We start from the raw sequence: 14768 nt of genomic DNA, 5'->3' as shown, positions 1-14768 counted from the left end.
GGGAATACTTCTCCTCTTCTACACACATGAGAATGAATAACATATTGATGGGTTCAATAAAGTCTGATTCTAACAACAGATGCAAAAATATCTAATATACTCAGTATTTTAAGATACTCAGTGATTAACTACATATGTCCCCTTTGTTACACAAAGAAAAGTAGCAGCTTTATAGCATGTTAGAAGAACTCAAAGGCAATAAAAGTAAGCATGTCTTTTTGTTAATGTCTCATGTAACACTTCAAACTTTCCAAGGAAGTATATACAATGGCCACTCAATCAGCTTTGCAGAAATAATGCCACTAGACCAACAGTATCAGGCATATTCTTGTTTCTGTTCCCCTCTACGGACTGATTAACAGCAACCAAGCTGGTTTTGCTTCTTCTCCTTACTTGAACACAGTATTGCTGCAGGGTGGATCTGTATGCCCAGGTATTACCTGTCACTAAGTCCAGTAAATTCAGTATGCCATGTAGCTAAATGTAGAATATGGATAGCCATAAAACTTGTCTTAAGGTAATACTCTTATCTAGTGATGGCAAATTGAGTTTCTCTTTCTATTTTTTAACTCACATGGTTGCATTTACAAATTGCATGCAATTCTATCACTTAGAAAACAGCTGAACCAGTTCAATCTCATCTCAGATTTTTCATTTTTAGATAAAAAACTGTGTAACAACACTCATTACAAAGCAGATTTCTACAATCAAAGAGTATATTCCAGAGCATTGCTGTGGAGAGTTGAAATTATCTGAATGTCACCATTACTGTTAAATCAACATATGTCACTGCAATGTAATCTTAAGCACTCATCAGACATACACATCACAACAACAAAGCCTATCACATGTTGATTATAGCAGAATCTGTAAAAAGAATCTCCTTGCAACTAAGGATGAAAATAATGCTGTGAAAGACTTGCAAACAATTTCCAGCTTTTTTTATTCCTAGAATTCCACTTTTTTTTTTTTTTTTTGGTGCATTTGGGCTGGATATAGCGGTTTCATGGGGCAGTGTGTGAAAACGTTAAGTCAACTTTTGGAGAATGGCTTCATTATGTCAGGCAAATACCTGCACTGCAAAAGAAGGGCCTCAGTGTCACATGTATGGCACGTACCCATTGTCAGGGTAAAAGGGAACAACTGTGACAAATGAGAAGCTTTTTCAGCTAATTCATTTGGTGTGTAGTCATCTCAGAGCCAAGAGGCTCCAGCTGGGACTGGTGCCTGATTATGCTGGAAGCTGCACCAAGTCAGACAGCATCCTTCTCTGAGCACCTTAGGGGCTAAGCAGACAATCAGACAAGTAGTGAAAGAAAAGAACTACAGTTGTTCCTTTTCAGCAAATGAGGAACTGAGTCACAGAGCTAAAAAAAGGGCCCAGCCCTCAGTCAGTATAAATTGGCACAATAGGATTCAGGTCAGCACAAATACGCCAAGTTACAGCAGCTGAAGCAAGCTCTGGAGTTGAATCTGTAATGCCTGAGAGAAATACAATGCAGCCAAGAAAGATTTAACCATCTGCAAACAGTGCAAAGGGAGAAAGGTACTTAAAAATACTGTAGTTTGCATGTCTTGTTTGACAAAATCCACAGCATAAAATGATGGTGTCGGTTATCAAACTAGACAAGCACAGAATGAAAATGCTGCAATATAAACCAGGCAGCTCATTAAAAAGGTAGGGTATATAATGTGAAATAAGGGATAAAATACACTCACCTTTTCTCAGGGGAAAAGGATTTTATTTATCATTTTCTTAGTCCCAAAGTAACTGAAAGAGTTGAAGAAATAAACTGTACTTTATAGCGGGCTCTGGCAAGGGGGCGAAGGAATGTTTCAGGGATTTTCAAAAGGAATTTATAAATCCAGCTGGATCTTGAAAATATTCCAACAGAAACTTCTGGGTTTTAATTACGCATAACAATGCTGTACGTTTCCCCTTCTCCTCATCCCCCTTTTACATAAACACTCCTGTGTTGGGTTTGCGTGGCAAGGTTTTGGTAGCGGGGGGGCTACAGGGGTGGCTTCTGTTAGAAGCTGCTAGAAGCTTCCCCTGTGTCTGACAGAGCCAATGCCAGCCGGCTCCAAGATGGACCCGCCGCTGGCCAAGGCCAAGCCAATCAGCGCCTCTGTGATAACATATTTAAGAAAGAGAAAAACCAGCTAGAGAGAGCTTTTGCAGCCAGAGAGAGGAGTGAGAAGATGTAAGAAACTCTGCAGACACCAAGGTCAGTGCAGAAGGAGGGGCAGGAGGTGCTCCAGGCGCCGGAGCAGAGATTCCCCTGCAGCCCGTGGTGAAGACCATGGTGAAGCAGGCTGTCCCCCTGCAGCCCATGGAGGAAGGATGAGGGGGTGTAGAGATTCCACCTGCAGCCCGTGGAGGACCCCACTCTGGAGCAGGTGGAGGCACCTGAAGGAGGCTGTGACCCTGTGGGAAGCCCATGCTGGAGCAAGCTCCTGGCAGGACCTGTGGCCCCGTGGAGAGAGGAGCCCACGCCAGAGCAGGTTTGCTGACAGGACTTGTGACTCCGTGGGGGACCCATGCTGGAGCAGTTTGCTCCTGAAGGTCTGCACCCCGTGGAGGAGACTCACGTTGGAGAAGGTCATGAAGGACTGTCTCCCGTGAGAGGGACCCCATGCTGGAGCAGGGGAACAATGAGAGGAGTCCTCCCCCTGAGGATGAAGAAGCGGCAGAAACAACGTGTGATGAACTGACCGTAACCCCCATTCCCCGTCCCCCTGTGCCGCTGGGGGGAGCGGAGGTTGAAGCCGGGAGTGAAGTTGAGCCCGGGAAGATGGGAGGGGTGGGGGGAGGTGTTTTAAGATTTGGGTTTATTTCTCATTCCTCTACTCTGTTTTGCTTAGTACTAAATAAGATGAATTCCCTCTCTAAGTTCGGTCTGTTTTGCTCGTGATGATAATTAGAGAATGACCTCTCCCTGTCCTTATCTCGACACGTAAGTTTTTTTTTTTCGTTGTACCTTTTCTCCCCTGTCTAATGAAAGAGGGGAGTGATAGAGCGGCTCTGGTGGGCACCTGGCCCTCAGTCAGGGTCAACCCACCACAACTCCATACACTTCCATCAAACTCAAAAGATGTTTCCTTTCAAAATAAAAGCGGTGGATTTCAAATGCATTGTTTTATTCTCTGATCTATAGGTATGGTATGTTCCCATTCTCTTTGCTTTGCCCTCAGGAAACAACAACGTGAAGAGGCAGATTGGAAGGAGATGTGGAGGGTCCATGCACCGGTTCCTCAGAGCCGCATTTCCCTGCCAGGAGAGGGACAGCGACATTTCACGCTGTGGGACCCTGACTCCATTTCTAGCTGCTTGCTCCTGAGCTGTCAAACAGGTCATTTCTGGGACCACACTAACTTGTCCCTCCCAGTACATGATACCCAGGAAATAACCCACTCCCTTGGTATCAGTCGCAGACAGAAGACACAGGGCAGCTAACAAAAATGGATGCCTGATGGGATGGATGAAAGCAGACCTCAGGAGAGCTACTGTTCTGTGTTCAACACAGAAAGGAGTAAGACCTGTAACCCCCAAACCAATGACTCTCAGGGAAACAAAATAAAGCACTTTGGGACTGTGAAATTCAATGCAGATATAGATGCAGGAGCAGCAGCTGTGGAGGCAGATTCAAGAAAAGGAACAATTCTGGGATAGGCAAGAAAGACCTGTGCCTGACCCAGCGGGAAGAATTTCCATCGTGCCAATAATGCCATGAGAAGCGTTATCAATATGTTGGTTAAACAGTGTTTAGGAAAGTATTCAGGTATGTCACTTGAATTAATGGCAAGTAAAAATAAAGCGAAGCTGTAGATCAAGAGCTGTTCCCTTCTAGTCCTTCTAATTCACTTTTATTCTTCAGGATTATTTTTGAATGTTTTACATCAGTGCTAATAAGGAACATTTCCACAATCCATGGAAGGATGAGGCTGTAGAAAGGACAAAAGAAGAGCGCAAAGTCTTTCCCACATGAGAGACTGCAGGAACTCTATTACTTGCTACAGAAAGGTTTCTCCCAAAGTTACCTCACTTGAACTTGTCCCCTTCTCCTTCAGAGGCCATGCGAGGTACAGTACCGCAGAGCCAACCCTCGCAGTAGGGTTCTTTGGCAAACATTGCACGATTAGCTGAGTACAAGCGTGTGTTCAAAATGCTTACCCACTTTTGTAATGCTGTTTGACAGGCATGTCTAAAATCTGCTAGTGAAGAGCAATGTACTCTGAGCGGAATGAGACACCCCACATAATATCTGAAAAAGATGTTCCAGGGTGCATGGCTCCTCCTTGCAAAACCTTGCCATTTGATAATGGCTGGGGACACCAGTGAAGGAGCTGGATCTGCTGTCAGTTTTATTAAAGGTGAATTCCCACCTATCCTGACTCTTCCGAAAAACCTGCCACTGGTCACCTGCCCTTAAAAAACACAGTAACCCCTCATATACAGAAACCCTGAATGTCAGACAGTGCAAAAGTTATTTGCTAACTTCACTAAAACACAGATGTTTTTCACAGGTTTTGACTTGTATTTTTTTATTGTGTTTTCAAACATTACAAAACCCAGCAAAGGTGTGATGGAAAGTACCCTGACATTCAAGTTCTCGCTTCTTCAGAAGTTCTTGTACTGAATGGGAGATTTTTAGAAGGACATTTTCATTCAAAGTTTGGTAACTTCCTCAGGAACAAACTGTACATTGGTACTTTTTTGCTGCTGCTTGTTAGGAAACAAGAAAATTTATACACTACTCTTGAATCAAACGTACAGGTGCGAGGATCTATTCTGACAGGAATGACAAATTAATTTGTATATCCTGCTTTGTCTATGAACACAAAATCATGTCTTGCTTATCTGGTTCAAAAGAAAATGAAGCTTTGGGCAACCTGGTCTAGGGGAGGGTGTCTCTGCCCATGGCAGGGGGGTTGGAACTAGATGATCTTTAAGGACCCTTCCAACCCAAACCATTCTATGATTCTATGAAAACTACTACACCTGTGTATTCTGCTTAAAGTGTAAATCAGGATTCTCCTCTCATTTGTATACATGTAAATTCATTCTATCAAATTACTGAGTGTAAATCCAGTTAAAAGTCACAATCAAATTACGTTTGCAAAGTTAAGTAGATTTTCTAGAAAAAAACCCAAACCTCTAAAAAGCAAGTCTTTACGCACTTTGTGTGGACAAGATCATATTTCTACTCTATCTTCAACTATTCAAGCTAATTATATCTTCTTCTATGCACTCGATGTTGGGGTGGGGGGTATTTTTAATGTCCTTACACATCGTACTAGATTTTAATCAAAACAGCCTCTCCATCAGTGTAAACCTGAAAATAAATGGAACTGTCCCTGCTTTATGTATTTGCTAACAAGATCAGAGTCTGTTCCATTTTGCTGATAACGCTTCTGTGTTACTCTTTAACAATGACATATACGAAACATAATTAACATTAAAAAGTAGCTAAATTAACATTTTTTTTTCCCCAGGAAAATACAAAGAACTAGAAGAAAAACCATGGAAGAGCCTAAACACAGATTTTCTTCAATCTGTTAACCTTCTAATACTCTTATTAAAACTCTACCAAAGACGGAAGACCAGACATTCTGCAGAAAACAAAACAAAACAAAAGAAGCCACACATTAAACATGTCAATTTTTAACTGCGGTAGCAAGGAGTGATCTACAGTTACATGTTAAAGCAATTTACATACAAAACATTATGAAAAATACATTTGGAAAATGGTTATTATTTAAAAAAGAATCCATCTGCTGATATCTTAATACCTACATAAGCAGAGATGCAGCACTAGTCATAAGGAATGTTGTATTATCTAACTCTCTTTGACCTTCATTTCTTTCACGTTATCCAGAAGGATGAAATTCTATTCTCCTTATTAACAAGAGTATTCCCATTTAGTATTAATGGAATTATTTCGCTAGTTTGGTTTTAAATTCACGTGCAAGAGCTTTCTCAATCTTAGACATAAACACCACCTGGTTTCTAGTTATTCCACTTAGCCACTACAGAATTTCTTCAGTTTATTGAAGAATAAATTCTCCTTTTGGAATCAAATGTTACTTTCTGGTAGCTTTTAAATCAATCAGACATTGTAGCTGATTGTACTGTCAGATAAAATGTTGCAATAAGTCATAAGATTTGCAAGAATTTACACCACGGGACTTGCAAAGTGCTCAGCAAGGTAGCTACAGTGTGTAATTCCACAGTGAGCTGAAATACTCCATGGTCTTTCAGAAGTCTGGAGAAACCTGTAAATGCTCATAAAAGAGACTACAGAGATGAAACAATTAATCTCCCCTGGACACACGAGGTTCAATAATCCAGCCATCACAGGCTGCTACCCATTAGCAAACTTGCTAAGAACATGACACCACAAAGAAAAAAAAAAGCAGTATATAGGCTAATGTATGAGTTATTGTCTACTTGCTAAAATAAAGGTATGCAGAATGTGGGATTATAGTTTCATTTTTCATATTTACTCCTTTAATTAACAGCTTTTCTATTATATCATTGAGAAAGGGAACTAAAATGTGAATTTTTCGTTAAAATAGTAAAAAGTTCTGTTACATGATAAGAGCATTATTAGATATCCAGCTTTAATATGTGTGGTCTTGCACTCAGTCTGAAGCTAAAAATATACTGATGCCCATGTACAGCAGTGAATGCTATAGGTGCCAGAAATATACATATGTTGGGATCTTGCCATCTCAGTTATCAGGGCAGACATAATTAAACACATTGTGAAAATTACTAACTTCTTCAATACCACTGTGGAAAAAATAACTAACTCGTAGGGGTTTTACTGCCTTACTATAAGCAAGCACATGTCCTTTAAAATGAACTAACACTCATCTGCATTGGACTGAGTTTGATCTGTTGTTTTTCAGTGAGAAAATAGGCAATTTCTTGTATTTATATTGGATAAAATGTCCTGACAACCAGGACTGGAATAGATACCTCTGTGCTGCTCCTCAAACAGCCTAAAATGGGTATTGTCTCTGATATGCTGTTCTAGACCCAGTGAAACTTAAATTCCTTTCAAACCGTGGGCCAGGCAGCAGTGGGAGAAGTGGAGATCGCCCTGCCTGCAGGAGTTAGACATGCTCGGAACAAGTCTCCTTGATAAAACACTAGCAGAGAAATGCTACTCCGGCCCTTTGACCAGCTGTGGAAAATAGCTGAGCAGGATCCTTGCAGAGCTGCAGCTCTGGACTCGAGCCATGCCACCCTCATAGTGTTTCTTTCGGGTCTGGCTTAAGGGGGATGGCTCCTCTCAGCTCCTCATGTTGGATCTCTTTATTCTTCATGGAGAGAAACGTGCACTTCTAGGCCTGCTGCATCTCATCCTACTGTAGATGCTTAAAAGCACCCCAACTGTAACTCAATCTCTCCATTGACTCTAAAGACACAGAGATTAAAATTAGGTGGAGATGTATACACAGCAGCCATCTAAAACAGGCACTCAGGGTCCCTTTTCTTCACTCCAAGGAAGGTGAATGTGGTGACGTGTCACAGCAAGGCTGTCAGAAGAGGTAGGAACATAGCCTGAGGCAGAAGCCAGCCACACTATCCATGAGGTCCTGTTGTAGTCCTGCAACCTTCTCCATGATCTGTTTTCTCAGATTGCCTTAGTATTTTTGCGGTCATAACTTTCATGTTTACATTTCAGACACAAGTCTCTGTCTTCTACTGTGTCCTCATCTGTGCTTTTCCCCCTGACCTGTCCCCTGAATATTTGGTGAATCGCTAGGAGCCTTTGCACCCTAGAAGGAGCGTGAAGCTGGGAGGCAGCCAGGGTTTGTTGCAAGATGGAAACCAGAGCTAAAAAGTGCACATAATCTTTAGCATCACTCACGTGTAACTGTCTGTATAAAGGTTTAGCTGTCTGTGCTCTCATCTTCATGTCTGCCTGGGTTGTGTCTAACTGAAAAAGTAGCTCTTCAAGGCAAGGACCGCTAGTCCTTTATTTCTTTTTTATGCTCTACATAGGGCTTATATAAATATTAAATTATAATAATACTAAGAAGGCAAAGCCATCCTTTACAGTTATGTGATTATTTCTCACAGCATTGAGAATTGGTTTCCAAACTCAATTGGTTTTCTCTTGTTGCTAAATACAGTGTTAATGCTACCAGTCAGGGGGACAGAAAATGACTGTACTCAAAAATTAGATGAGACTTCATCTGTACTCTTAGTATCAGCCTCAAACAGAAATTGCTTAATACTAAGCATTTTTCCTTCTTTTTTTTTCCTAATTTTACCAGTTTGTTGCTAAAGTTTGTTAAGTTAGAAAAAAAAAAAAACCTCTGTGAAACAGACAACATTGTTAAAAAGAATTTCTAGAAACATTTAACTCTAAAGCATACTTCAGTCAAAGGATCATGATCCTGATGGTCTTTGCTTGTGATTTAACTTTGCTGTCTTGACTTTATTGCTGTAGCAATGCAATGATGCTAGAACTACACTGTAAATAAAACATGCCAACTTAGTTGCACAGTCCAAATAACTTTAAATAAATAAATAACTCCATCACACAATCATCAGTCAAAAATGCAATTAAAAAGAGTCTTTTACTTTGTGTTGTAAAAATATGAAATAGTACTTGGGACAGGCTGTTTCAAATAAAATTCTTCCCTATATGCAGCAACTCCAAGGTCAAAGTACTGGAACTTCATTTTTCAAAGTCAAAAGGATGATTTAATAATTATTTGGTATGAAGACAACTCTGTTTCTCTACCCTGCATAAAATATCAAGTTCAGTATAGCTTGATACATGGTGTATTTTTATTCATACTTTCATTACAGCCCTGTGTACTACAGTCATTGATTATACATTCTCTTGAATCTTTTTGAAACAGCAAATAAAATGTAAAATGCAAAGGGAGAGAAAAGAAAGCATCAGAAATCTGACTAGAAAAACAGTATTCCCTTTCTTATCCTCCTTGTTCTAACCATGAACCACAGTGAGCACTGAACAGTGGTGGACATTGGAAAATAAAACTGAACTGTACAACTTTAAGCAGCTTTAATGTCCCAGTACAGCAGTGATAAATTCTGAGTGCCACCACAGTGTCACGTCTGTGATAATTATTCAAGCAATAGATATCTCATTAAAGAGAACTAAGTGTCTCAGAAACGGTCTTTGCTAGCAGTTAGTTAGTAATATATTGGATATATATATATCTGTTCTTCTCAAATTCTTTGCTAAACTTCAGTTCAACAGTCTAACATGTCTAGGACTAACAGCAAAAGTCACTCAGGCCTTCAATGCTCCTTTTCCTTGCCTCAGCCCAAATGATCCAATTCTTCACAGACCATTGGATGAGTCATTCACCCAAGGCTCAAACCACAGACAAATGCAAGGGGTAGAGCACAGGATCACAAGAAGGAGGTTTTTGGCCACATACTTGTGACCCGGGTTCCTTTCTTAACAGCTAGATTCCAAGGGGCAGACATCAGGCAGACTACAGGGAATCATCTCGCCAGTTAACCTGGCTGGCAGAAGACATTACAATACAAGGATCTGTTATCAAATCTTCATGTGAAAGTGTAAAGTAGAATCTTAATAGCAAATACTAATTTTCATCTATTAAAATGCTATAATGTGTGTATAAATAATATTGTAAATATTTGAAATATGGAAGTATTTCTCGTTTGGCCAAATTTGTCTCATCTTCCTAACATTAGCTTTGAATTTACAAAACAACTAGCTTCCGTTTCTTTTTCTGATGTCATTTTTGCAGAAAACACCTTCTAATTTGGAAAGTCATGCAGTTCTTACCTGGTAGTCTTAAAAAAAGAAATCAGCAATGTTTTCACAATAAAAGGCCAGCGGGCTTTTTGCAAAGTCACTGAGAATGGTGTTATAAAATGCCTCTACTAATAGCGATTGCAAACTGAACATTTATTTACCTTTATGTAGTCTTAGCTAAACACCATTTGCTCTAGAGGAAATAGAGTGACCAGGCAGCCTCAGTGGCTTGAATGAAACATTAGGACAGTGTACCTGCATGACAATAAGAAGGTCGAACACCAAGATGAAAGAAGCCAAGAAGGCTCTCGAGACCTCGTCGCTTGGCAGAAATCCACGATTCAACTTGTCCCAGCTGATCCAGTCAGTAGTGATGACAAGCACAACTACAGAGGTCAGAGTAAACAGAACCGTCCTGCAACGGAAAAAAAATAGTTCAGAGAGAATATGATAGTAATGAAGATGCATCATTCTATTTTATCTGTCTTCTAATGGTCAACTAGTGCTTTATCAGTACTTTTCCGCTGATGAAAAGAAATTGAAGAAAATTAAGTGTACAAACAAATAATTTAATTCAAAATAGGAAAGCAGTCAGCTATATCCTTAGTAAGAAGAAATTTAGGAGCTAGTACTAAGCATGTTGCAAAATTAGGCTGAAGTGTATCACTCTTGTTCTTCATTCCATATTTTTCACTGAAGATGCAAACCAATTAAGTAAAATAAGAAAAAAATAAACTATAATAATGTACCAAGGACCATATGATCTAGACCAAATTCAAATGAACAGTTTGAGAGAATATTTTCTAAAGCACCAAAGACATTAGAATCTTTAAAAAGTCTTGTCTCAGGTGTAGGAGTTATAGGACACTAACTGTGAAGTCTAATTTTTAGATAGAAACACGTCTATATGAAAGAAATTGTCATTTCACTAAATAAATTTTTAGTAAATTCTGGGGTTGTAGAAAAATTTTGCTTTGTGTGTCCTAAGATGTCCTTTGTACAAGTTTTCAACACATCTTATGGCATTTCTGAGAAGTCAGTAAAGAATGAATTACAAAAGTAATAAAGCCTCCATATCAATGCTACGAGCATTCTAGAAGACACAATTGGCTAATTCATACAATTTTGCAATATGGTATTTAAGAAAATATCTCTTTAAGCTGTTCCCCCAAAATAGCTCTGCATCATTTCCAGCAGCACTTTGGTGATATCCTTCAGAGTTGGCAGTGATGACTGACTGAGTTCCTGGTTCCGTGGAAGCAGGCAAATTTAGCTGGCAATTTGAGGGGGAGCAAGGCTTCTCCCAGTAGCCATAGCTGTCAGTAAATCTGTGCTATAATAGGGGCATATCAACATCTGAATGCGCGCACACAGCTGAATAATTGTGGTAGGGTGGAGGTTTTTTTGCAGCAATAAAGTCTCATTTTCTTCAGCTACCAAGGGCTGTAAAACAATGTGAAGAATATTTCCCATGACACTTCCAAATTGGACAAATGCTCAGAAGAGTAAAAGAAAAATCTGTACTCCAGTAGTCACAGACTACCTGTCTGTAGGTTTTTATGCATCAATAAAAAGATGGCTGTGCCTGTGCAGGAAGGGAAAACAAATACGCACATAAGCAGTAGTGTACACATTTGGACTCCTAAACATCATTCTTCTGTGGCACAATGGGCTGTATTACTTCACAATATAATGAGACACAAAATGACTTGATTGCTACTACCTAAACCTTTGAACATTTATTTTTATTCTTAATAAATAAATTCAGTTATATTCAACACTGTGGTTGGCACCATAACAGTATCCCTCGAGTGTATTACTAGCATCTGGGCCAGAAAGAAATTAATTAGGCATATTAGACTTAATTAGACCTAAGCAATATTCAAGCCTGCTTATCCCCAAAACATTGGCTTAGCTACCATCTCACCTGTCAGTACCTGAACCTGACGGACTTTTCTACAGGCTCCACATTGGCACATACCCAGAATGGCTTACTTTGGAAAGGCGATTCATTACAGTGCTTCTCTTGTGCATGTAGTCTCCTGAGACCCACAAAGGTGTTTTTTCACACCTATTTCACCTTCATATCTGAAATTCACATGGAGGTAAATGTTTTCATTTTAGTTGAGAAGTTCTCCAGAAAGAACATGGTCCTCAGTGCTTGTCTGCTGGCCTGTGAACACTGCCCTGGCCTTTGGGCGCACTCATTCTCCTTGTCCTCATGCTGAGGAACCCACATCTCCTGGTGCATGAACAGTTTAGAAATATAATTCAAATCTGTGTAGTTTGCTATGGGAACCATGTACCCAGAACTTACGCTCAACACTATTCTGCTTCAGTCCTCTTGAATTATGCATTTGTGTTTTGGAGCAAGAGTTCAAAGCATGGAAGGTCAGACTTTGGCATGTATGCAAGCAAAGGCAGACATATTTTTATGCATGCTTCATCAGCATGCATGCAAAGATCACTGTTTGTGCTCAAGCCCTGATTTCCTTGAGGAAACGCATGTGGACTTAAAAAACTGCTTCGTTATTCATTCTGAAATGTCAAATAGGGAGGGAAGTGAGCAGAAAATGAGTTGCTAATAGAATAAAAAAATGTGAAACTAATAAAAAAGGTTAGAAATAGACTTTTTAAATGGTTGCATTAAACAGCACAATTAGCGCTCAGTTGTATTTTTGACCTGTAATACTGGAACACAGCAAGATACTCAATGTATGCTTTCAGAGTTATTATAAAGTGAGTTTGCCTGGGTTAAAGTTCAGTTCACTTCTTGTGAAAGTACAGCATTGGCCCAGTGTCCTGGCATTAAGAGAAGCAGCTGAGGATTTCATTTAACTTGACATAACTTGTATCAGATGAACCAATGATGTGAGCTACCCTACAATATTTAGGCCAGAGCAGTTTGTCCTTTATTCTGCAATGCACACTACTGAGAAAGAGCTATGCCATCAAACTATTCACAGCATTGGTGGCAGGACCTCCCTGCCTTCTGTTTACAGAAGGGCTATGAGGGGAAAGGCAAAAGAGGATTGACTCTTCTTGGTACCAGACATTAAGAAAGGCAACTTCTTTCTCTACTTCACAGAGGAAATAATACAGTTTTATATTTCATTTCTAATTCTAGCTTGCTGTATTGAATGATTATGTACCCTGGGCACCTATTCAGCTGCAATAACACACATTTTACAACCTAGTCCATGCTCTTCAAGACACAAGGTTGCTATGAAGCATAAAAATAAAAAAAGTCTGCAAAAAAACACTGTCCAAGCCATTCGCATACTGAGAAGTTAAAATTATTAGGTAGGTCCAGAAAAGCCAGTACTGTGCTTATCACTTACTGCCAGTGATGATCTAAAATCCCCAGTTCTACACCGAACTGAGGGAAAGCTTGACGAGAGGAACTCTTTACTGCCAGGAACCTCTCAAGAAGCAGGTAAGTTTTTAGACTGTATCTCTATAATCTTTGATAGCCAGGACTGAGTTTGGTCTTGAATTTGTCAAACCAAGTCACTCATGCCAAATTGTATCCACACTGTTGGCCCTCATTTGCCAACAGAAAATTAATTTTGTCCTCATACACTTAGCAAGGGCCAAACCAGATGTCTTCGGCTTCTGCACCTTCCTACAACACTTTCTTGGACCATAAGCTTTGACCAAGCTGACCAGCCTCTTAGAATCTATCACCCAGCATATTATACACTATGAGAGGTTATGCACAACATGGGCCAGAAGCTTGAGCAGGTTTTTGTCATTGGCGGTGGCTGCAGACAGTCCCTTATGTCAGTCACAACCTCAACCTTGCAACCTCTATCATGCAGAAATGTCATTTCTGGTGGAGAAAGGCCGTGACACCTCATTTTCCTCTACACGGCTACAATCAGTAGTAAGTACAGAACATTCACATGTAATGAGCCATCTCCAACAAACTATGCCAAGTACCTGGCATTAATTTACCTACAATGTATCCGCACTGCCATCCTAGTGTTCAAGAATGTACCCATCATCCTCTGAAGTCTGGACAACCTAAACCTAGACATGTTGTTTAGAAAGCACTTGGAGGTGGGGAAATTCAGAGCTGGTGTATTATGTCACCAGTCACACGCTCCCATCACTGGTGTCATCCACACCTTTGCTCTGTGTGATCTCTTGAACTTTGCAAAAGTCCGAGATGCTGGTCACATAGGAATCTTCTGTTTGCTCAGTGGAGGTCATAGTTGTGTGAATAGAAGGCGGCACTGTCACTGTAGCATAATGCAAACCCTGGTGGATAACAGGTTTACATGAAATGTTTAGAAAACAGGGCATCTTTGATTTGGGGCAGTCCAGTATATAGGTACTGACCTGCACTGTAGGCAGTGCTGCATATTACCTGCTGTCTCTGGGGAATATCAGTCCATAATTTTTTTTTTTTGTTATATGCCCATAAATTTCACATCTTGGAGCTTGCACTGGGATGCTTTGCTATGACATCACAGACTTCATTTGTTCACCTAGATACAAGCTTCCTAAACCCTGCACACATTAAGCCGGCATGCAGTGCACTGCATAGCTTCTGCTAAAGAAAGAGCTCTGCTAACAGGACCATCACTGGATACAGCGGGCTTCCTTTCATGGTGAGAGTCCATACAGACTTACATTGCCCACACATGCAATGGCCATCATGCGTATTATCTCAGCCCTATTTCTGCCTCTCGGGCTGAAGATATCACAGCCTTAAGTACCTCTTGCTCTTTCAAAAATCACAAGAAAAGTCTCCCCAGACTTTCTGTCTCTCTGCCCCTTGTATAGAATGCCTGAGCTGTCACTTGGCACATGATGACCAGAGATCAGGCTGGACTTCCCTATTGATTCTTCAATTAAAAATCTGTTGTAAAGGAAAGTAGCTCTTCATCATCCCTCCCTTGCTAGTGCTCTTCCCTCACCCCTCTGAGAAAAGCTCTCCTCATGGGGCTTTTTGAGAAATATCTCTGCAGGTGTCTCAGTGCC

General features: G+C 40.3%; 1 protein-coding gene across 1 annotated transcript in view; it reads right to left on the bottom strand.

Annotated features, from left to right (window-relative positions):
* TMEM117 (transmembrane protein 117) overlaps positions 1-14768 on the bottom strand; it is a 232029-nt gene that overhangs the window by 33946 nt on the left and 183315 nt on the right. The window contains exon 6 of the mRNA XM_075745154.1: positions 10035-10194. Coding sequence (XP_075601269.1) covers positions 10035-10194 — 160 coding nt within the window. The remainder of the gene's footprint in view (positions 1-10034; positions 10195-14768) is intronic.

Source organism: Balearica regulorum, chromosome 1 (genome assembly GCF_011004875.1).
Source record: "Balearica regulorum gibbericeps isolate bBalReg1 chromosome 1, bBalReg1.pri, whole genome shotgun sequence".
Taxonomy (NCBI): domain Eukaryota; kingdom Metazoa; phylum Chordata; class Aves; order Gruiformes; family Gruidae; genus Balearica; species Balearica regulorum.
Note: the sequence above shows the minus strand (reverse complement) of the source record. Positions and strands in the feature narration are given on the sequence as shown.